Consider the following 25262-nt stretch of genomic DNA (forward strand, 5'->3'; position numbering starts at 1 on the left):
ATACAAGAATGTTTAATACATAGTTAATATTGTTAACAAGTTAAAGGTGTTTAAAGATAATGCAAGCATGTTTAACACATATAGTTAATATTGTTAACAAGTTAAAGGTGTTTAAAGATAATGCAAGCATGTTTAACACATATAGTTAATATTAACAAGTTAACAGTGTTTAATGATAATACAAGCATGTTTAACACATACTTAATATTGTTAATAAGTTAAAGGTGTTTAAAGAATACAAGCATGTTTAACACATATAGATTCCTTTCTTTCATGAAGACAAGAATATAAGTTGGTGTATTACCTGTTTCTGATGACTTGCATTGATAGGAATCAGACAGTGGTGCTGATAACGTCCGCATTTTCAAATGGAGGAGAAAAAAAGTCCTCCTTTCTGTCCAATACCACATGAAAGTGGTTGGTTTTTGGCATCTTATTTGTCCAGCTTCCGTACTCCTTTGTATACACTTTACAAGAAATACATTGGAGGCAAACTCCGTATCTTGCTAGCTTGTGCACGCCAGCTTTCTGAGACTCTTATTTTGTTAGCGCAGGCAGGATGAAGCAGAGCTTTTATTGTGCAACTGTGCAGTCGGTCTTTGGAGTTTTGACGACAGGTACGGCGCCATAGTCTGTTGAAATAAAAAGTGTTTCTCGCCTTCCTGTCGGTAATTTTTTCTTAATAATGAGCTGGCAGCAGCCAGCGTCATCTCAGAAGACCCTCGGGTGCCGTGAATGTCAATCAAGTGACGAAAGTGACGTCATAGTGAAGATTTATGATCGCTCATTTTTAGGACTATTTTTTTAATCGACTGACACACCCTCCGCGATCGACCGGTAGCTCGCGATCGACGTAATGAGCACCCCTGGAATAAACTAACCATTCAGGACTTTAAACTGCTCAGTTTGCAACACACTGATCTAATCTGATGTGCCCAAGCCAGATACCTGCTCCTACCAGTGTGCAAGGTGTTGAACCAGCTGCACACATTTATTATCTGTAACACCTTTTCTGAATCACAATCTAGACATCACAAAAATATGCATGTTGACACCATCACCAGCGCATTCGTGGGTTTGGAATGCCTAAAATGCAAGACAATGCGTAATTAAAGACATCTTTTCATGCAGGAGATTATGGTAATATATTTCCTAAATAAAAAAACTAACATTAAAAAAAGAACGCCAGCAGACAACAAAACGCATCAATTGAATTCATTTTAATCAGCTCCGCAAATGACCCAGCAGCAATACAATTATAAAAGAAAATTGCTGAATAGACATTATGTCTAATATTTTTATTCCTGACCGTCCAAAATGCTGACACATACACGTAGAACGGAGGATTCTCGTCTGTCCATCGTCTGTTTGTGCAGCGCAAGCACTGATCCGGCAGCCTTGTGTGGAACTGTCAGTCTGCATGGCATTCTGACACGTGCCAAATAAAACCCAATATGGTGATGAGTGTTAATAAATCACATTGCGTGTGCTGTATAATTATATTTGCATTTTCTCCTCCCAGTATTGTGGGCGTTTTGATGATCAGCATGCAGTATATTTTACATATCTGACACAAAATGGATTGCATGCCTTATTCCACATTGCACACGTTTTAATAGATCAGCTTTGCGTGTGCTATCAAGTTTGCAGGTGTTTCAGTACACGCATAACTTTAGTAAATCAGGCCCGAAGTGTGTGATAACGCAAATTGAGGCAATAGTCGTCATCTTGCCTACGACGATAGGCAAGATATGTGCTAGAAACATAAGCGGCAGCTCAGCTCGCTCGCAGTTTCCTGAAGCTGTCTCTGATAGTTGATATAATAATGTAACTGCATCATAAAGCCTACATGAACTCCATGGTGTTCAGGGATGAATAGTCTTTCCTATTGCTATAGTACTATTTTTTCAGCTAAAGTTACATTAATCATTAGTAATGTAGCAGCCTAGTTTTGAATGGCAGGGTGCCTGCTATCACTTGTTGATAAAAATATGACATTTCCATAATAAAAATCAACTACATGCTTCCCAAATGCTGTAATAAATTACGCATGATGAGTTGAACATACGTCAGCATGTGGCCCCACTTTCAACTCTTTTTTTTCAAACGCTTATTGCAAACGCTTACTTACAGTAAGTCATTAATTTGACTTAGTAAATCATTATTTTGTCATTATTTTGACTTAGTAAGTCAATATTTTGATTTAGTAATTTTAATAAGTCATAATAATGACAAACTTAGTATCTCAGGTAACTAAGACTGTTTTGTTTTTACTTTACGGAAAAAATATCGAGATATTTATCGTATATCGCCATTCAGCAAATGGAGCGGAAAACACAACCAAAAATTGTAGGCTTCCTCACGCGACGAAGCTGGCCTACTTCACCGCAGTCTCTAGTCTATTGCCCCCCAGGCTGTGGTGGCAGGGACGAGGTGGGGACGTGATGGCGACAGGCCCAGTTACACCGATCCTTACACCCACCCACCCACCCCCTTCCCCGGTCTGTCCACCGGCCTTAATTAACACATTTTCTGGGGGAAACACTGTTTGTGTGTGTATATGTATGTATGTGTGTGTATATATATATATATATATATATATATATATATATATATATATATATATATATATATATATATATATATATATATTATATTTTAGGGCTGCAACTAACAACTAATTTGATAATAGATTAATCTGTCGATTATTACTTCGATTAATCGATTGATAATCGGATAAAAGAGACAAACTACATTTCTATCCTTTCCAGTATTTTATTGGGAAAAAAACCGCATACTGGCACCATACTTATTTTGATTATTGTTTCTCAGCTGTTTGTAAATGTTGCAGTTTATAAATAAAGGTTTATAAAAAAAATGTTTTAATTAAAAAAAATAAAAAAATAAAATTGCCTCTGCGCATAGCATAGATCCAACGAATTGATGACTAAATTAATCGCCAACTATTTTTATAATCAAATTTAATCGATTAGTTGTTGCAGCCCTAAAATATATATATATATATATATATATATATATATATATATATATATATATATATATATATATATATATATATATATATATATATATATATATATATATATATATATATATTATACAATCGTGATACGCACGTTGACACATTCTAGCAGTGTCCTACACATTTGAAAGCGACAAGCGACCAAAGGTGTCCCCACTCGCGGTTAATGTTCTTCACGTTGCCAAGTTGCTTCTATGTTAGTAATCCCTGCCTCAATGACTACAAAGTAACTACGCTACTTACATGTATCATTATCACTGGAGGACGAGGGATAACTAAATATTACGGATGTAACGGTTTTGCAGATACCGCAGCATTCGGTTTCAAAATCTTCAATAATGCTTTGACGCTATTAAACAAAAACTTGGTGTGTAGGTTTTTCTGTCTTTTTTATTTTGGCGGGTCTGAAAATAAACTCAATATTCCGGAATCATTTTCAAAACAGATAGAAAAATGTCCATTGTAGAGGACACTGATTCTCTGAAAGTAAAAGCTGAGAGACACAGCGGATGTTGCCACTTACTACAAATACTTGTTTGTAGTAAACTATGATACCTGTATGTAGTAACCTATGAATTGAACGTTTTAGCGTTATATTTGTGTTCAATTACAGTAATTGTGTTTATATTAAACATGCCCTTGTCATTTTTAAGTTATTTATAATATCGTACCATGGCCTTAATATCGTACTGTAATATTTTGATATCATTACTTCCCTACTAAATATGCTACACTATACAATATTGAAGCTAAGCTAAAGTTATTGAGTGTAAACAAAGGCGGGCGGATCGATACAAATATTGACAATAACTGTACCAGGTAATGTATATGGTCTTGTCGTTTTTGTTATTGTTTACACACTCAGGAAATAAATCCCTGCCACAGGAGGACTTTAAGGGCAAAATAACAAATGATTTAAATCAGAGTTAATAGTAGGAAATTATTTTAATATTTATTTATAGTATTACATCGCCATACTGTTTGTCTTTTTTTAGTTGTGATCAAAATAAATAATTTAATGATCTTGAAAGCTTTAAGTATCAGCATTGGTATGACCGATACTGCCCTTGTAACTTACTTGGTATTAGATCAATACCCAAATTTGGGTTATTTTCCAAAACTAATGTAAAGTATCTAAACAACAGAATCATGAGTGCTCATTACATTTTAACGGAAGTATAGATAGAAATTACAGCAGAAAGTAACCAACAAGCGTCACGTTTAGGGAAGCGGTGCTAGCAGCATAACCCCAAGGATGGACAGAACGTCAGGCGGAATACAGGTAAAACAAAAAGTACGTGCAGCTGGGGAGTGCACGAGAGCAAACATTAGTGCAGTTAGGAAGTGTACAATTACCAAAGCAATCACTCACATTGGACAGAGAACAAAATAATGATCCAGCCCTGTCTGAAAGTGTGTCCCGGTTGCCTATCAGGGACGTGTGTGGTAGTCAGCACTTAGTGGCAGACAAGGGAAGTGAAAACACAAAATAAGACCACTGGACAGGAACTCAAACACCACAAACATGGGGAAAAAACAACACAAGTCCACAACTGATCATGGGAATGACAGCTAGTAGATTAATATTTTTGAGAAAATAATACTGCAATATGTTACTGCATAGGTCAGCAGCCAAATTAGGAGCTTCTGTAACCTGTTTTAAAATGGTTATATTATCATTTACATTCCAAATAATATATTGTTACTGCAGGAGGCTGCAACATATATCACAATGTAGATTTTATGCTATATCACCCACCCTGTCACTGCGGTGAGAAGTAGTGAACAGAAAAAGAAGAAGTGGCTAAATATTGCGTGAAGTGTACAGTATATTTCTTAGGGTGTACTGACGAAAGTATTCCAAGTGCTGCGGATACTTTTGCCAAGATCATTTAGTTTGCACATCACACGACTAAGCTATAGGTTTGGTTTCTGAGCCATGATCGCATTTCACAGTAACATGCAATTTAATTTCTAAATGCCGCAGGTGTGCTGTGGCACAATAACATATCGGCACAAGCATTCCACAAGCACACGTTGTCATCATAAAGGTCACCAAAAAAAAAAAACAAGGTGGCATTGTTGAGGCAGAGAGTCAAGCTGAAGGAAAACAAAACTTCTATAACATCTGACAAAACACAACACTGACATCACCAAGAAAGCATGTGACTTAAGGAAGCAGGAGAAATGTGAATTTTTCCTGACTTATAAACACAAATGGCTCACTAAGTCTTTCTTTGTGTCAAAGGAAATCTATTAGTGATGAAAGTTAGAGATCACTATGCTGTAGATTTGTCAAAACCTGTTCACTCTTTGTTTCTAACTAAGCCATTTTTCTTACTTTTAGGTGCAGTTATCCTCATCATCCCTCAAACTGGAATTAATTGGATACATTTATTTTTTATTTTTTTTGTACTTTCAACCTCAAGTTTCAGCTGGATAAACAAATCCAAGATTTCTGATCTTCAACTCGAAAAGAGCACTGATAATTTTTGCTTCAACGAATATTTATAAAAATAGCCTTCAATATTTCTGTGATCTAAGTTTTTATAATCATAGTTTTAACCTAAAATGTATTAACTTTTTTTTTTTTTAACGATTGTGACTTGCTGTACTGAAGTGAAAAAACTATTGAAACTAGAAACTATTGACTAACAGCAGCACAATTTCCCCAATGAAGAAACTTAAGATGGACAATTGTTTCTATTTATTATAATTTTAGTCCTCCTTGGATTAAAACCTTTTTGGAATTTCTTGTCCCTCAAATCAAACTGACATGGATACCCCTGGATTTTATTGTGTATTTTGCTTATTCAAGTCCAACACCATCAACTGTTGGTTTTTGTCCATCGCAGACCTGGTGCAGCTCACAGGTCAGGTGCTCTAAATCAAGCGATGCCCACACGTAAGAAAACAAAGTTCCCCCAGTGGTGCATTTACAGACTGTTGTGCCGAATATGAACGTTGGACGAAAAACAAGTTCTCTTTTTTATTTGTCCTCACACAGCAACCGTAGTTGAATCAATCTCTATCCTGTCAAATACAAAAAAGTACATTTTGAAAGAACTTCAAGATTGACTTCAAAGCAAAAGCAACTCACGAAGGAAGGAAAAATGGACTAGTCAGAATAATTCATGTTTTTTTAACTCTCGTGCTTTGCGCTAACTCCCTTATTTGACTTATGTTTGAAGAAACTATACCGTTTTTTTAAATATAATTTGATCTTAAATGTCTTTCAAAATTGATCAAGTCAGCTTTTTCACTGTATTTACAGAAAATTCTAATTTTCTCTTTTTGGCTTCAGTGAGGGAGGACTACATTTCCTGAAGTTTAAAGTCCTCTCTGGAAATGCATTTTCTAAGTACATCTCCTTTTTGACAGAAGCAAATACTTTAAACCTGGAACAACTTTTTTTTTTACAATGGCTCAGGATCTACATGAGGATTTTTGCAAAAGATTTCAGCTGACCCCACATAGACCGTTCCATCAATCCATCATCCTGACACCAGAATCCCACATAGAATGCCACTAGCGACGTTTGTCTCCAGAATGGCGATTCCCTCGGCATCGCAGCTAAGCTGAGGCCCGAGCGCATCACTGCGTGCACAGGAAGTGATGCCAGGTGGCAGTAATCGAAATGAAGGGCGGGGTCCATCCTCCTCTCCCCTGCCCCATGCTGTGGTCCTATCCACCAGGCCCTTGCGACCCTCACGGTACATCCCCGTATCAGCAGCTACCTTCTTCCTGGTTGGCTCAACCACCCTGTTTTTCTGTTTCACGTAAGTGTCCTACTCCTGTGGGTGAATGAAGTGAGAAAATACCATGGTAATAAACTATAGTGGTACCTTCGTTTTTGTTTATAATCTGTCCCAAAAAGGTCAGACGGAAACTGTTTCCCCCGGCCTTTATTTTTGTACTTTGATTTGCATAGGAAAAGGGGGCCGTACAAAAACCAAGGTACTATTGTTTAAGGAAACCTCGCTTTTTGATTTGTGACATAAATTGGTCAGAACCTAAACACAACTATCAAAGCACTGAGCTCTTGCTGTCAATCTGCAAGTGAAATATTGTGCCTTTTTATGTGCTTATGTTCATTTGACTTACTGCTTATGTCCTGTGTGTCTTGTGCAGTTGCCCGTGGCTCTCAGAGCGTTTCTCAGCAGCCGTACCCATTTATAATGGCGTCATCTTCCTCTTTGTCTTGGCTAACTTCTGTATGGCCACATTCATGGACCCAGGCATCTTTCCAAGAGGTAGGTGGATGTGATCATTAAATATTGCACTGTTAAAAAAGCCTTTCAATGAATCTGATTTAGAATTCTCTGAGAAAACTTCCTTACACAAAAAATACTTGTGGATGTAACCATTGTAACGGTGCCCGCACTTTTTCTGCAGGAGGGGTACTTTTCAATTGACCAAGTCAAAGGGATCTACCTCATTCATATATATAATTTATATGTATTTATTTATGAAAGAGACATTTTTGTTAACTAGTTAATACATGTGTTTAAAGATAATACAAGCATATTTAACACATAGATTCCTTCCTTCCATTAGGACAAGCATATCAATTAGTGTATTACCTGATTCTGATGACCTGCATTGATTGGAATCAGACAGTAGTGATGATAACGTCCACATTTTCAAATGGAGGAGAAAAAAGTCCTTTCTGTCCAATACCACATGAAAGTGGTTGGTTTTTGGCATCTTATTAGTCTAGCTTCCATACTCTTAAAGGCCTACTGAAATTACATTTTTTTATTTAAACGGGGATAGCAGATCCATTCTATGTGTCATACTTGATCATTTTGCGATATTGCCATATTTTTGCTGAAAGGATTTAGTAGAGAACAACGACGATAAAGATCGCAACTTTTGGTATCTGATAAAAAAAAGCCTTGCCCCTACCGGAAGTAGCGTGACGTAGTCAGTTGAAAAGCTCCTCACATTTTCCTATTGTTTTCAATGCAGCTAGAGCGATTTGGACAGAGAAAGCGACGATTACCCCATTCATTTGAGCGAAGGATGAAAGATTCGTGGATGAGGAACGTTAGAGTGAAGGACTAGAATGCAGTGCAAGACATATCTTTTTTCGCTCTGACCATAACTTAGGTACAAGCTGACTCATTGGATTCCACACTCTCTCCTTTTTCTATTGTGGATCACGGATTTGTATTTTAAACCACCTCGGATACTATATCCTCTTGAAAATGAGAGTCGAGAACGTGAAATGGACATTCACAGTGACTTTTATCTCCACAACAATACATCGACGAAACACTTTAGCTACGGAGCTAACGTGATAGCATCGTGCTTAACTGCATATAGAAACAAAATAAATAAATCCCTGACTGGAAGGATAGACAGAAGATCAACAATACTATTAAACCATGGACATGTAAATACACGGTTAATGCTTTCCAGCCTGGCGAAGGTTAACAATGCTGTTGCTAACGACGCCATTGAAGCTAACTTAGCAACCAGACCTCACAGAGCTATGCTAAAAACATTAGCTATCCACCTACGCCAGCCAGCCCTCATCTGCTCATCAACACCCGTGCTCACCTGCGTTCCAGCGATCGACGGTGCGACGAAGGACTTCACCCGATCACAGATGCGGTCGGAGAGACGGAGGAAGTTAAGGTGAGTTCGGCGGCTAGCGCGTCTGCTATCCATCTCTGTCCTCCTGGCTGTGTTGCTGTAGTCCGCCGCTAATACACCGATCCCACCTACAACTTTGTTCTTTGCAGCCTCCATTGTTCATTAAACAAATTGCAAAAGATTCACCAACAAAGATGTCCAGAATACTGTGGAATTTTGAAATGAAAACAGAGCTTTTTTGTATTGTATTCAATGGGGTACCAATACTTCCGTATCAACGGTTTACGTCACACGCATACGTCATCATATCTAGACGTTTTCAACCGGAAGTGTGGCGGGAAATTTAAAATTGCACTTTATAAGTTAACCCGGCCGTATTGGCATGTGTTGCAATGTTAAGATTTCATCATTGATATATAAACTATCAGACTGCGTGGTCGGTAGTAGTGGCTTTCAGTAGGCCTTTAATTATACACTTTACAAGAAATATATTGGCGGCAAACTCCGTGGGCGCTAGCTTTCTGTGACTCTTATTTTGTTTGCAGGCAGGACGAAACAGGGCTTTTATTGTGAAGACAGGAACTGTGCGGTCGGTCTTTAGAGGTTTTACAGCAGGTACAGCGCGAGAGTCTGTTGAAATAAAAAGTGTTTCTCGCCCTCCTCTGTAATTTTTTTTGTTTATGATCTGGCAGCAGCCATACAGCGTCATCTCACAAGACCCTCGGGTGCCGTGAATGTCAATTAAGTGACGTCTTGGTGAAGATTGATGATTGCTAATTTTTAGGTCTATTTTTTTTAATGCCTGGCTGCCGATCGACTGACACACCCTCCACCATCGACCGGTAGCTCGCGATCGACGTAATGGACATTCCTGGTGTAGATTTACAATCTTGTTATAATTTAAGGAAATGCAATAACAGGGTTTGTACGGTCATTAAAAACCTGAAAAAGTAATGGAATTTTAAAAAATGCAATTTCAAGCCCAGAAGTTTTGGAAAAGTTATGAAAATATTGTTCTCTGTTTCATTAATCCAACTTTGGACGTTTCTGTAAAAATTAAGTCCTCAAACTGAGATACTGTGGCCACTAAAATGCGTGAATTCATACTACTCAGGAGAGAGACACCTTTTCACCGCTTTGTTTCCAGACAGCCAGATTACAGCGAGTACCTGTGGCGGGAATAAGTGTGCCTAAGTCTGTGCTTTTAAACTTCCATTCATCCTTTTTTCTGCCGCTTCTCCTTTTCGGGGTCACTGTGGGGGCTGAAGCCTATCCCAGCTTCACTCGGACCCTTGACCCTTACTGCCATTAATATCCCAACAAAGAGCATCTATAGTGCTGTTTGAGAAAAGACTAAACCACAATTATTCATACGTGAGGCTGTTGGATGGAGCAGAAGTTAAGATAAAATATGTTAGAACTAAAATATGAGAGGTTGTACCTAAATTTGTCTTGAGTTTTTTTGTGTGTACTTTTCGCATGTAAACTTAATTTTACTGAGGATTCAAAGAACCTAATTGTCATAGCAGAACACATAAAACGCATGAGATGGCATGAAATGTAGTACTTTACGTCCCAGATTTAGCCCAATGAGTACCACAAGAATAATAGTATGTACATAATAATCTAGTATAGTACGATAATTCATTTTCGGTGGTCCCATTTGAAATAAAATAATATTGTTTGGTCATGGAAATTCAGTAAAAGATTTTGGAGAAGTCATGGAAAATTACTGACGAAAAAGGCCTTTTCTATTATAACTGTAATATTTGAATGACGATAAATGAATGTGGTCTGGCAGTTGCAGATGTCACCACTGCAGCGGTTTGAGGAAAGACTATTGCTTCTCCCAACACTTCTTTAACGGTGAACTGCCAACATGAAAATGCTAAACAGGAAGTGCTTAAAGTTTAATGGATTTATAAAAAATACTGAGACAAAGTCCAAGTTTATTGCGTTCTTCATGGTGTTTTTGAAACTGCACCAATTTTTTCCTCAGAATTTTTAACTAACGAAGTGTCAAACCAGGACTCAAACCGGATTGATAATCTGATCCGGAAAGCCGGCCAAACTATTGGCATGCAATTGGAGGCGTTTGTGTCAGTGAGGGACAGGAGGTCACTGGACAAACTGCTGGCCATCATAGACAATCCTGCCCATCCACTCCACCTGACAATTAAGGGACAGCGGAGTTCATACTCCAACCGGCTCCTTCAACTTCCTTCCCGCACTGTGCGATTCAAGAACTCCTTCATTCCACACTCCATCCAGCTGTATAATCACTCGCCATACAGCAATAGATGACATCTGCCTATTACCTGACACCTGACATGTTAGCTACTTCTCTTTGTTTATAATGTCTATTTTTTATTTCCTGCTGGACCTATTCTCTATTTTATGCTGCTGCTGTCATATAGACTGTATATACTGTAATATGTTACATACTCATTGGTTTATATTGTATATATGTTATAGACATAATATAATATATCTGTATATAAATTACTCTGTACACATATTATGTATATATTCGTATATATGTTAGATTTTTTTTTTTTTTTTTTGGGCTATATTAGTCTATTTATACCTGCATTGTCCTTTCCATCATTGTAACTGAGCTACTGTGTTGAACAATTTCCCTTGTGGATCATTAAAGTTTGTCTAAGTCTAAGTCTAAGTCTAAGTTTTGCCAAGAGCATTTTTTGTAATGTGTACATTTTCAGAATGTGCTGGTTGTATTTTTGGCCAAAGTAAGACAAGAAAACAATCTGAAGTTGTCTTAATTTTTAAATGTGCCATGATTTTACCAGTCCTGCCTGTGTGGGAATAGATTTTCTTCCATCCGGCCCCTGAGCTGAAATGAGTTTCACACCTTTGATTTAAACGGTGTATACGACATAACATGCCTTTTTTAAAAAGAAAAAACTTTAAGATAGGAAATACTGTTATTGCTCGTATATGAAAATACTTGTAAATTGGGGTACCGCTGTATGTCCTAGAAAATAATCCCTTCAACAGAGCGCACCAAAGACTGAAGGTTGACTTGTTGAATTTTTGAGCTGGTGTCTTTGTCTTTTGTGTAGCTGAGGAGGATGAGGACAAAGAGGACGACTTCCGCGCCCCTCTTTATAAAACCGTGCAGATAAGGGGGATCCAGGTCAGGATGAAATGGTGTTCAACGTGTCGCTTCTACAGGCCGCCACGCTGTTCCCACTGCTCTGTCTGTGACAATTGTGTGGAGGTGTGTGGGCTCACACTCGTACATTCAAGCACACTATTGTTCAAATTACCTCAATGACAAATCCACATATTTCTTCGTATACCCCAGGAAAAGGTCAACATAAAAACTCTTAACTTTGTTCAACTCATACATAATTTGATTTAAACCCTAGTTTTATTAAATTAACATCAAACGTCCATGGTTTATAGAGCTTGCTCTGAAAGTGTGCTTTGCTTGTGCAGGACTTTGACCATCACTGTCCATGGGTCAACAACTGCATCGGCAGGAGGAACTACAGATACTTCTTCCTCTTCCTCCTTTCCCTGACGGCCCACATCATGGCCGTGTTTGGCTTTGGGCTACTCTTCCTCTTCTATCATCACCAGTACATCAGCCGCCTGCATGCGATCGTCACGTATCCTTAAAGGGAATTTCAAAATAAAATGTTTTTGTCCTGGTCCACATTAACACTTTTTTGTTAAACAAATCTGTAGCTTTTTTAATTACCTAAATATAGTCCTTAAATCTTATTCTCAGGCTGGCTGTAATGTGTGTTGCTGGCCTGTTCTTCATTCCAGTTGCTGGCCTCACTGGTTTTCACATTGTGCTTGTGGCAAGGGGCAGAACTACTAATGAGCAGGTAAGAATCATTCAGCTCATGAGAGTCCAGGGTCATTTAAAGTGAAATAGTGGTGGATGATGTAGAACAGACCAAATGGAACACAGAGAAAACATTTGTGAAGTTTTTTCTAATTCATGTCAAAGATGTGTGATGTTACATATACTCAAATTTCGATATAGTGCGATTCCATATAACGCGACACTCTGTATAACGCGATCATGCCCTGGACTAGGGTTGTAGGTATACCGGTACTAGTATAGTACGGCGATACTAATGAATCATATTCGGTACTATACCACCTCTAAAAAGTACCAGTCCGCCCCCCTCCCTCCCTCCCTTCTTTTTTAACGGGCATGACAATGCGTCGTCACGTTGTGTCATTGCTGGGTTTACGAGCATAGGAGCATGTTCGGCAACGCACAATCACAGAGTACTTGCAAGCAGACAGTGTGTAGACAGAAAAGGGAAAATGGACACATTTTGGCTTAACAACTAATGATAAAGATGAAGTTATAACACTGAAACGCCCTCAGAAAGATGTGCTTTAAGACATGGCTCGCTAGCTAGTGGCTAAAATCCAGCCGCAGTCTGCAGTGTTTTAACTACTTCTAAATCACAAATCCTTGCCTCCATGGGTTAATGTGGTCAACATATATAAAATAAAAACTAAATAAGATAAGGCTCAGAATTGGTTTCTTAACAAAACCTTTCTACATATTAAGTGCAACATTTCTACATAAGTGCAACATTAAACTGCCTCAAGTTGTTCAATGGGCAAATTGTGTGTTTAATATCACACATTTAAATGTTCTGTGTTAGTTTTTGAATAAATGGACCATGAGTTTGAATTGGTTATTCAAATTAGTACTTTTATAATGAGTGGTTAGGTCTATTTGCTGTGGAGCTCGCCCATCAGTTGGCACCAAAGTAAATTTGGGAGAATCCTCAGGCTCCCTAAATTAAGCATATTTTAGGCATACCACTAGCTGGAGCCCGAGTGGTACACAAACCAAAGTTTGAAAAACAGTGTTTCAAATCATTCCGCCTCTTAGTGGGGTGGAACCTGGGGTGGCACCTGGGGTGGCCTGTTAGATTTGGCACGTGCTACCCCCTAGACATGCCCCTGAAGAGCGTGACGATGAAGATGATTTGATTGAACCACCCCCAAAAGTCAGTGGGGCTGTCACGGGCCTGGAAGTTGGGTTAAAGTGTCTCGGGACCCAAAATGTGGACAACATAAATAAATATACTGCATTTATGGAACATTATTGATTCTGCAAAGTGCCAACAAAATTGACTCTTGAAACAACGCTCAAAGTGTTTTTGCCTCATAATAAAACCAGTTTAAACTGTCATGTAATAATAACATAACTAAACTTTTTATTGAACAAATTTAAACTTGATTTCTGTTATTTTCATGACAGTGAAATGTTGATTATTTCTACTTCTATACTCAACAGAAAGTATCTGAATAATGCATGTATTGTGAATAGTTTTTTCTTCATTAAACCTGGTTTGGGGATTTTTTTGCAGTGGTAGTACCACCTTAGAAAACATTTGGCTCTCCAAGTACCACTTTAATGACCAATACTAAAATACAGTAGCGTAGTAGGCCTAAGTATTTATTAAAACAAGGCTTTTTTTTTTCTAACAAGTCATTTTTTTAGTTTTGGCCACTGTAACATTACACACAGTTTAAACAGTAACTGTAACACCGTGTTTGAATATAGGAAAATAAAACACTGTACTTTAATCAAGTGTTTCTTTGGCGTACCACTAGATGGAGTCAGCGTATCAGTACAACAGTTCGAGAGCCACTGTTTTAATTTTATTTTTTCGAAAAGAAAAGGGTAAAAAGTAAGGCTTTCTATATAACTCGGGAACAACGCGATTGGTATTTTATGGACCCCAATGACCACCTTATATCGAACTTTGTGTGTTTGTTAAAGTGTCTTATTAGCATTCTTTTTATTGTGACAAATATTTCCCGTCAGGCTGACCATAGCAATTTTAGGGCTAAAAGCCAGTTAGTGATATATTCCTTTTTTTTAATTTTTATATGATCTCATTGAAATTATACAGTAAGAACAGTTAAAATGTAGTATTTCACACCCTATTTAGTATTAGAATTGGTAAATGTTTTTTAAAACAAGCTTTATGGAAAAAACATCTTAGCTGACACACTGCCATTTTGGAAAAGCTATACCCTGGTATATTCCCGTGATTATATACAGTACAGACCAAAAGTTTGGACACACCTTCTCCTTCAATGCATTTTCTTTATTTTCATGACTATTTACATTGTAGATTGTCACTGAAGGCATCAAAACTCTGAATGAACACATGTGCAGTTATGTACTTAAAAAAAGGTGAAATAACTGAAAACATGTTTTATATTCTAGTTCCTTCAAAATAGCCACCCTTAGCTCTGATTACTCTTGGCATTCTCTCGATGAGCTTCAAGAGGTAGTCACCTGAAATGGTTTTCGCTTCACAGGTGTCATAGTTTTGATGCCTTCAGTGACAATCTACAATGTAAATAGTCATGAAAATAAAGAAAATTCATTGAAATGAGAAGGTGTGTCCAAACTTTTGGCCTGTACTGTATTTGTTTATAATTACCCCATTGTGGGATTCATAAAAGTCTATCCTATCCTATCCTGTGACAACCACTCTAAAATGTTTGTCATTTAGGGACTGCATGAATTCAAGTTCAGCACAGAGTTGTATAAGATTTTATTTAACATTTAAAGTGTTTTTGACAATGTGCCACCATGGATTCTTATAAGTTAACATTAGATCATTGTTTTTTTAATTTTATTTCCTGCACATGCTCTTTGTCATCTTGTGTATTGATATTTTCATAACTTCTACATTAATAGAATATCATACCTTCTACTCTCTTTGGTTTGAGTATTAGTGTCTATTTTCACAATTTTTATTTGTCTTTTCCTCAGGTCACTGGCAAGTTTAGAGGAGGAGTTAATCCTTTTACAAATGGCTGTTGGAAGAACGTCACTCGTGTTCTCTGCAGTTCGCAAGCACCCAGGTGCCCTTTTACTTTTTTCCCCAATGTTACCTCTGTTCATGATTGTCTCTTATAACCTACAATTGTAGTCATATATTGTAAAACAGTGAGGAACATTCTCTTCTTCCAAATATGTAGCTTTTTAGACTGAAAAAGTGGAAGTCAACCTCCTAAACTCTGAACTGAAACTTCCATTTTGCTAGAAAAAGACATATTTAGAATGTTTGCACTCAACAACAAAAAATGCCACACTTGTTTTGGCTCACATTTTTCATGCTGAACTCAAAGATATAAAACCTTTTTTAAGATAAGATATCATTGTGTTTTTTTATTTTTTTTTTAAAGCCTTGGTATTAATGCCATGGTGTGTAAGATGAAGTGGCAGCAAAGTTTTGGATAAACACACTTACTGTAATTGAACACAGAAAAGGATCTCATCGTAGGTATTACTACAAACAGGTATTTTTAAGTGCGGGAACATCTACTGTCTCAACTTTTACTTTCAGATGAGCAGTGTCCTCTACAGTGGACATTTTTTATACCGTATTTTTCGGACTATAATCCTTTCATTTCCCTCAAAAATCGACCGGTGCGCCTAATGTACGGAATAATTCTAGTTGTGCTTACCGACCTTGAAGCAATTTTATTTGGTACATGGTAGAATAAGTGTCACCGGTAGATGGTAGTCACACATAAGAGATACGTGACTGCAATATGACGCCAGTAAAACACCAAAACTTTAAATGTTCCATTGAAAATAAAGAACATTACACACGGCACTCAAAAATCTGTCAAAATGTTTTACTATGACTTTGAAGCCGCACTGCTTGATGGATTGTCGGCCCGTTACCGCTACCGTAGTCAGAGATGTTGTTATTATGTTGTGTGTATAAGGACCGCAAAATGGCACCCATTAGCAGACATATTATCTGGCGTTTTGTTTTACAATATTATGCAAAACTAACTTTTCTTACCTTGTGGTACCTGCTGATGTGTATTTGGGATCTGCATAAGTCCTGAAAATTTGCGCATGTTTGCCACTGTAGTCCGTGCAATGCCATAGTCGATAAGCTTCTTTTTCTCTATCTTCTTGTTATGGGACATTCATCCTCCGCTGTTGCCATTTCTAATATAAAGTAGCGTAAAGTTCTAACTTATATCTCGCTATGGAAGCACTAAAAACTACCAGTGTAGTGAGTTTACATTATTCACCCAAGGAACTTTAGTTATTAGAGAGTTCCGGTCGGACGGTTTTTCACGGGACACATTTCCGGCGTTGTTGTTGCACTAGTGAGCCACGGATGAGGAGATGCTGCTCCGTTATTGATTGAAGTAAAGTCTGAATGTCATTAAAACAGTTAGCGCCATCTTTTGACGCTTCTTCCACTCCCGTCCTTGCACGCTACACCGCTACAACAAAGATGACGGGGAGAAGAAGCTGTCGAAGGTGAGCCAAGTAAATAAGACCGCCCACAAAACGGCGCATCCTGAAGCAACTGTCAGAAAGCGGCTTGAAGATGATCTATAAAACATAATCTATGCAACATTTTGACCAAAGAACCACCATCACATGTTATGTAGACCACAAGGAAGTGTTTTACATTTAGAAAAAAATCATAATATGACCCCTTTAATGCGCCTTATAATTTGGTGCGCCTTTTGTATGAAAAAAGACCTGAATAGGCCCACTCATCGGCAGTGCATCTTTTAATCCGGTGCGCCCTATGTTCCAGAAAATACAGTATCTGATTGGAAAATGCAGTTTCTCAGAAATGTTAACTCACAATCTAACTTTTAATAATGTAAATACTTTACAAATTGCCGTTTAGCTTCGCTGGCTTGATCTTTTACAGGTTATGGTAGCTTATCAAGTAGCTTCAGTGTGCACGGTGCGCCTTGACCAAGTCTGTTTTGGCTTCAAACCTTAACCCTCGAGACGAACGTGGCGCGTTTTATTACTCCGCCAGATAGGTTATGTTTTCGCCAGTGTTTGTCTGTCTGTTTGTTAGCAACATAACTCAAAAAATTATGAACGGATTGAAAAAGAAAAAGAAAAATTCTCATCTATTACGAAGTGCAACACACTTCACTTCCTGCTTTCTCTTTATTTCCCGATTGCGGCGCTCCACGCCCCCACGTTGAAGTTCCGCTCTGTGCAGAGGATTCTGGAGATGTAGGTTATTTACAGACCTGCCAACCCAACAGGCACAAGATATTGATACGTTGATTACACATACATGTCCTTTCAAACTGACTTTGAATCAACATTGCAAAATAGTTGTATTTGTAACTTGAGACAATGTTGATGTCTAACGTTGAATCCACGTTGTTGGTTGGGAAATTTCATTGGTCAAATCATCGCCACAACCTGACATTGATTAAACGTTGTTAAAACATCTACAACGTTGTATTTATGTTGTAGAATATTGGTTGGGAAATGACCAAAATTCAATGATCAAATCAACGTCAGAACCCAACATTGATTAAATGTTGTCAAAAAGCATGTTTGAATGTTATGTTTCAGTTGCTCAACGTCAGAACCTAATTCAACACGTTTCTCAACGTTGTTTTGATGTTTTGTGCCTGCTGGTAAAGCAAAAGTGCCAGAAAAAAAGTGCACGCACCAAGTTTTCGTTTGATAATGATAATTATTGTGAAGATTTTGAAACCGCAATACTGCGGTATCTGCAATACTGTTGCAACCCCAATTTATTTCCAGCACAACAGGTTAGGGTTTAGGAGGGTTCATGCTTTTTTTTGTGAACTACAATTTGGTCAACTAATGACAATCTCTTGTATCCTGTGCAGATATTTGACCAGAAAGAAGTGTGTGCCGAGAGTGTGTGTCCAGCCTCCATTTCTTCAGCCACAGCTCTCTGACACTCAGCTCACAGCTAAGATCCTGGACAATGGCCTTAGAGGAAATCTACATCGGGTGAGATAAGTTCATTGAAGTTGAACTGTCATGCAGTTTAGTTGCTTATTATTGTATGCTGGTACGCTTCCTGTTTTGCCACTAATCTGCGCCAGCTAATAGAATTATGAGAGTTTGAAACATGCATTAATCCCTTCAAATCTTTAATGAAAATAATTTTACAAATGAATAAAATATTTTTCCATATTTTAGCTGCACCAGACTATAAGCCATAGATATATATCTTGTGTAATGTGTTGTTTACACAGAAAGAAAATAATTTTACAAATGAATAAAATATTTTTCCATATTTTAGCTGCACCAGACTATAAGCCATAGATATATATCTTGTGTAATGTGTTATTTACACAGAAAGATTTTATAAATGTTTATTTACATACCTTAATTGTTTCCAAACTGTGCTTGTAATACGGCAGTAAAAGGGTTGTTCAAACAAAACGGAAGTTATCGTCATGTTCCCACTAGCCAGCTCTGCAATCAGCTAAACAGACTAAATAACGCCACGGTGATGTTTTGGTGAATTTACGAAACTGAAACAACACAAAAAGAATGTCATTGTAAGTTAATAATACTAACAAAGACACTCGTAAGCGTGTTAGCATATTCGCTAATGCTAACGAGGCGTGCTTGATGACATTACGATAGCATGTACAAATATGCATTAAAAACACTCCAACAGACATCACATATGGGACAGAGTAGTAAGTAAGAATTGTTTAAGTTATATTGAAAAACTTACAAATGGTGCTTGAAGTGATGAATGACGAATCCATACAAGTAGAGACGCTATGAATAGCTAGAAGACCAAAGTACAACTACTTGTGGTTGAAAGTACTAGTCTAAACAAAAGGGCAATGCAGCACCTGCAGTGAGCAAACTTGTCCAAAAGATGGCGCCATAGCACAGACAATAACACATATTCAGTGTATTTGCTTGTTTGTTTTTTAGCATTTTGCATTATGGCTGTCAGTGAAGAAAAATCCATACATTTGCCGCATCGTTTTATAAGATGCAGGGTTCAAAGCGCAGGAAAAAAGTGGCCAAATTATAGTTTTATGGTTCATCAGATCAACATTTATTTTGATTGCCCTTGTACTCAACCATATTTTTAATGATGTACAGCAAAGGATGCTAGTCGCCTGCGTATGTGCATTTCACTTAGTGGTGTACATTTATTTATACACAGACCAACATATGCATGCCTTTTGACAACATTTAATTTTCATTCCTCACACACAAACTTGGGCTCTTTTTCTGCAACAGTGTTTTTCTGAGCAATAGATGACAGCACTGCCACCTAAGGATGGGCACCCAAACACGGTTTCATAATAGAACCTGGTGCTAAATTAAACAGTAGTAAACACACTGGTAAAAAAAGTAGGTAAACTTTATTGCCTAACCAAATATGCCGAAACAACATCCTCATAACACTGATAGTTAGCAAGTAGCCGCAACAACGGCACTTCCTTATTATGCACCAATGACAGTTACGGCGAGTGGAATTTAACCACAGGGATTCTGAGTTTTGGCAAAAAAGTTGTTTTCCGCATGTTCTTGATGTTCTGTATTACTGCAATGTTTATGACGATTGGTTGTGAAGTTTTAAATGTTTTGTTTTGAATGTTTTCCCTAGTTGTTTAGTTTAAATAAATGAAGTGGGGCGGTATAGCTCGGTTGCTAGAGTGGCCGTGCCCGCAACTTGAGGGTTGCAGGTTTGATCCCCGCTTCCGCCATCCTAGTCACTGCCGTTGTGTCCTTGGGCAAGACACTTTACCCACCTGCTTCCAGTGCCACCCACACTGGTTTAAATGTAACTTAGATACTGGGTTTCACTATGTAAAAGCGCTTTGAGTCACTAGAGAAAAGCGCTGTATAAATATAATTTACTTCACAAGTGTTTCAGTTACTCGTCTGTGTCACATTTTTTTAATTACTAGTTTTCCATGTTTTAAGTACTGGTTCAGGCACTGTTGAATCACTGGTACTGTTTTCATTGTACTGATTTTGTGCCAGTATCTGTTAAAATGTAAACAATTGAAACAAACCCTTCCCTACATGCACCAGTGCACTTCAGCTGTAACTGTGGAGGAGTCATCACAATACATTTAGTTAAGACGTAAACGCCACACTGAATAACATGCTATGTGCTAACAACCACATTTGAAACCCAAAAACATTGCTTCCCACAATACCTCCCCATGTTTGTCTCCTCTTTGTGTCTAATTTCCACCCAACTTGGTTGTTAATGAGCATGTTGTTGTTGTGATGCGTGTCATCGTTTCCAGTCCAAGTCCAGTCTGGATATGCAAGAAAGTCAGTCATGTGACGCTGAGCCGCCACCTCCCAAACCAGAGCTTCACTACCTTGGCATCACCAGGCGAAACACGCACGGTAATGATCAACAATGTTATGTCAGACCCACTCGACATCCGTTGCTTTCGGTCTCCCCTAGAGGGGGGGGGGTTACCCACATATGCGGTCCTCTCCAAGGTTTCTCATAGTCATTCACCGACGTCCCACTGGGGTGAGTTTTTCCTTGCCCGTATGTGGGCTCTGTACCGAGGATGTCGTTGTGGCTTTTACAGCCCTTTGAGACACTTGTGATTTAGGGCTATATAAATAAACATTGATTGATTGATTGATGTCAGCGTTGTTGTTGCACACACTGAAATTGTATCATATTCCTATGGCAGTATATATAACTTGTACACAAACAGTATGAGTCCTTTGATGCCTTGCATCAGGGCACCATGGCAGTGTCGCTGCCCTAAACAAATTGTTTATGATTTGCACTGAAATCTTTTTTCATAATTTCTCTCCAGATTACAATCTAGTAAACAAAGTACCTCCCACCCCTACGATGTATAAATACAGACCCTCCTACAGCCCTGGAAAGAACCACACCCCCCTCACCCACGCGTATGCAAACCAGGTAATGCACACTTGGCCTTTGATTGATTTGATTGAGATTTTTATTAGTAGATTGCACAGTACAGTACATATTCCGTACAATTGACCACTAAATGGTAACACCCAAATAAGTTGTTCAACTTGTTTAAGTCGGGGTCCACGTTAATCAATTCATGGTACAAGTATATACTATCAGCATAATACAGTCATCACACAAGTTAATCATCAGAATATATACAATGAATTATTTACAGTCCGGGGGGTTAGGGTGGTTAGGGTGGGTTGCTATCAGCACTTCAGTCATCAACAATTATATCATCTGAGAAATGGACCTTGTAACAGTGTAGGTCTCACTTCGTAGGAAATGTACAGCGGCCAGTATCTAAATAGCATTTTTGCTATTGTGACAAATATGTCGCATCAGGTTTTCTGTAGCAATTTTGAGGTTAAAAGCTAGTTAGCTATATTTTCCTAGTTTGTTTTAAAGGGGATCTATGATGAATTTAATCTACATTTAAAACACTTCCTATGTAATGTATATTGGATAGGCTTTGGTGTGAATGTTGCGTACATTTTGCTCCACGGTCAATTTTATGACCTTTTTTTCTTCAAGATTTTTGATTGTGGAGGCATTTCCAGATTGCAAATGAAACCACACACCCCCCATTTCCAAAAGCATCATAATTTATCTTTTAGAAATGTAGACTATTTAAATATCTTGAAGTCGTCTCCGCTATTTATTTTCCAGACACGGTCAAAAATAGACCTAATAAACATTATATAGATTCAACTGGTCACAACATTATGTACACCTCTGATCGATTCAGACTCTGCAAAAAAAAAAGCTGCTTTTAGCAGCATTTATGTTACTGCATGTTAGGGACAAGCAGTAGAAAATGGATGGATGGATGTTGCACGTCTGGGTTATTATGCACATGCCAAGATGAGATGAAAACAATATGTTAGCCTACCTTATTTGTGTTTTCTCATAGTCTAAAGCAGAGAGAGAGTGACTTTGTGTCTAAATAAGTACGTCCATCTAGTGCTGGGCAATATGGCCAAAAAAAAAAATCACAATACATTTTTTCATATCATCCGATCTTGATTAATATCACAATTTTTTTTTTTTTTTTAAATTAAAGCGGATTGTCTCGTGCAGGATTATACAGAGTACCGCATCCTTACTGTTTACTACTGCAGTATCTTGTAACAAACATTTCCATCATGTTTGATTGAGGTAATGTTTGCTAACAGCTGACAACTGTCATTTTCTTCGTATTTATGATTGTGTTTACTAGAGGTGAAACAGTAAAGGTAACCAACACTACCGTCTGTACGTCAGTTTTAGAGCCACGGTTTTGCTCATTTTTCGGTACGTTTCGTGGGGGCAAAGAGAACAACTTTTTAGTTTTTTTGCTTGTCATCACAAACATTCTGCAGTAAACAGTATAATTAGTGTAGTGAATACTATAAGATTTTATTTCAAGTTAATATTTTCTAAACACTTTCAAATGACAAATTATTGTTTGTATTTTTTAATTGCTTGTATACATCAGTGCTTTTCCCCTGTGCTTTGGCAAACAGTGACCCAGATTATGGAATTGTTTTTAAAACCCAAATACTGTAGTTTATATTAAATTAAAATACATAAGAGTGTAATTTAAATTCAGGTAATGTAAAATAATGTGTACCAACATATAAGAAAAGTTTCATGATTATGTCAGGAACAAAATGTTTTTTATCCACAAACAAACAAAAAGAACACAAAGTGTCTCTTTGCAGAGTTTTTTTATACCTGTATACTGGTACTATTGTGCTTCTTACTCCAACAGCAGGGACACATGTTTGTTTGTTTTTTAGCACATGTTATATCAGAGGAGTGGAATCTTTGCAGACACATAAACAAAAAGTCTGATTACAAAATACTTGGATATAAAAATGCCTTTGCTGGTTAAATTAGTGGGTGTGTTAACTGTCCCAGTGGGGACCAATACAGTCACATAGACGCATTTGGGTCAGGATTACTGGTGATCTGCAGCAGATAGTGAAACTAAAGTCCTGCTCCTTTTGAATGTTGTTTCAACTTCCATGCTAGTGTTAGTCACATTTCTTTATTTTTTTCATCTGGGCTGCACTTCCAGCTGTGTAAGGGGACGAGGCACTACAAGATTGAACATTAATTACGTCGTGAGGAGACTGACTTTCGCGACATTGTAACGAGATGGTCGCGCACACGGACACACTTTCACACAAACGTACACAAACACACACATTTACAGACACACACAGGATCACGATCAATAAAGGATTATACCAAGCACCGTTGGTTCTCTATTGTTTACTACTGCGGTAACTTCTAGCATACATTTTCGCCATGTTTGATCGGAAAAATATGCTGATCACTGTGATCAGACTCCAATTAATCGCGATCAACGATTGCCCAGCCCTACGTCCACTTCGCTGTTACGTCACCAGACCGCAAAACCCAGCAAACATGCATCCAAAACTGCATGCAAGCTAACAGAACGCATGAACCTTATGATTTGATGTTTTGGCATTTTTATACACAATTATCCAACATTGTAACATTTCTAAGTCAGAAAATATGAAATTCATAATAGTTCCCTTTTTAAATGAATTATTCGAAGAAATATATTAAGAACATAGTTAACTTGGAATATTTGACAATTAATTGAAGCTGTAGAATTGTTAAATGGCTTGAAAACGAGCTTTTATTTAAAACAAGAAAACAATACAAACGCTACAGTCGTGGTCAAAAGTTCACATACCAGACATAAAGAACATAATGTCATGGCTGTCTTGAGTTTCCAATAATTTCTACAACTCTTATTTTTTTGTGATAGAGTGATTGGAGCACAGACTTGTTGGTCACAAAAAACATTCATGAAGTTTGGTTCTTTTATGAATTTATTATGCTCTACTGAAAATGTGACCAAATCTGCTGGGTCAAAAGTATACATACAGGAATGTTAATATTTGGTTACATGTCCCTTGGCAAGTTTCACTGCAATAAGGCGCTTTTGGTAGCCATCCACAAGCTTCTGGCGAGCTTCTGGTTGAATTTTTGACCACTCCTTTTGACAAAATTGGTGCAGTACAGCTAAATTTGTTGGTTTTCTGACATGGACTTGTTTCTTCAGCATTGTCTACACGTTTAAGTCAGGACTTTGGGAAGGCCATTCTAAAACCTTAATTAATCGTAGCCTGATTTAGCCATTCCTTTACCACTTTTGACGTATGTTTGGGGTCATTATCCTGTTGGAACACCCAACTGCGCCCAAGACTCAACCACAGGGCTGATTATTTTGGAGGTAATCCTCCTTTTTCACTGTCCCATTTACCCTCTGTAAAGCACCAGTTCCATTGGCAGCAAAACAGGCCCAGAGCATAATACTACCACCACCATGCTTGACGGTAGGAGTGGTGTTCCTGGGATTAAAGGCCTCACCTTTTGTCCTCCAAACATATTGCTGGGTATTGTGGCCAAACAGCTCATTTTTTGGTTAATCTGACCACAGAACTTTCCTCCAGAAGGTCTTATCTTTGTCCATGTGATGTCAGATGAAACAAAAATTGAGCTGTTTGGCCACAATACCCAGCAATGAACTTCATGAATGTTTTTTGTGACCAACAAGTATGTGCTCCAATCACTCTATCACAAAAAAATAAGAGTTGTAGAAATGATTGGAAACTCAAGACAGCCATGACATTATGTTCTTTACAAGTGTATGTAAACTTTTGACCACGACTGTTTCTTACGTGACACACTGCCATTTTGGGGAAGTTATATCTTTGTATGGTCACATGACCACCACTCCAAAATAGGTCATTTAGCGACTTCATGAGTTTATAAGTCAAGCACAAATCTGTTTTAACACATTT

The 25262-nt window shown here is 37.8% G+C and overlaps 1 protein-coding gene across 1 annotated transcript in view; it reads left to right on the plus strand.

The window, feature by feature from the left end:
* The window catches only part of LOC133639220 (palmitoyltransferase ZDHHC5-A-like), a 35631-nt gene that overhangs the window by 2757 nt on the left and 7612 nt on the right, over positions 1 to 25262 (plus strand). The window contains exons 2-10 of the mRNA XM_062032378.1: positions 5391 to 6822; positions 7175 to 7296; positions 11728 to 11885; positions 12107 to 12279; positions 12402 to 12504; positions 15444 to 15535; positions 18323 to 18449; positions 20735 to 20840; positions 21272 to 21381. Coding sequence (XP_061888362.1) covers positions 6659 to 6822; positions 7175 to 7296; positions 11728 to 11885; positions 12107 to 12279; positions 12402 to 12504; positions 15444 to 15535; positions 18323 to 18449; positions 20735 to 20840; positions 21272 to 21381 — 1155 coding nt within the window. The 5' untranslated portion in view covers positions 5391 to 6658. The remainder of the gene's footprint in view (positions 1 to 5390; positions 6823 to 7174; positions 7297 to 11727; positions 11886 to 12106; positions 12280 to 12401; positions 12505 to 15443; positions 15536 to 18322; positions 18450 to 20734; positions 20841 to 21271; positions 21382 to 25262) is intronic.

Source organism: Entelurus aequoreus, linkage group LG22 (assembly GCF_033978785.1).
Source record: "Entelurus aequoreus isolate RoL-2023_Sb linkage group LG22, RoL_Eaeq_v1.1, whole genome shotgun sequence".
NCBI classification, from domain to species: domain Eukaryota; kingdom Metazoa; phylum Chordata; class Actinopteri; order Syngnathiformes; family Syngnathidae; genus Entelurus; species Entelurus aequoreus.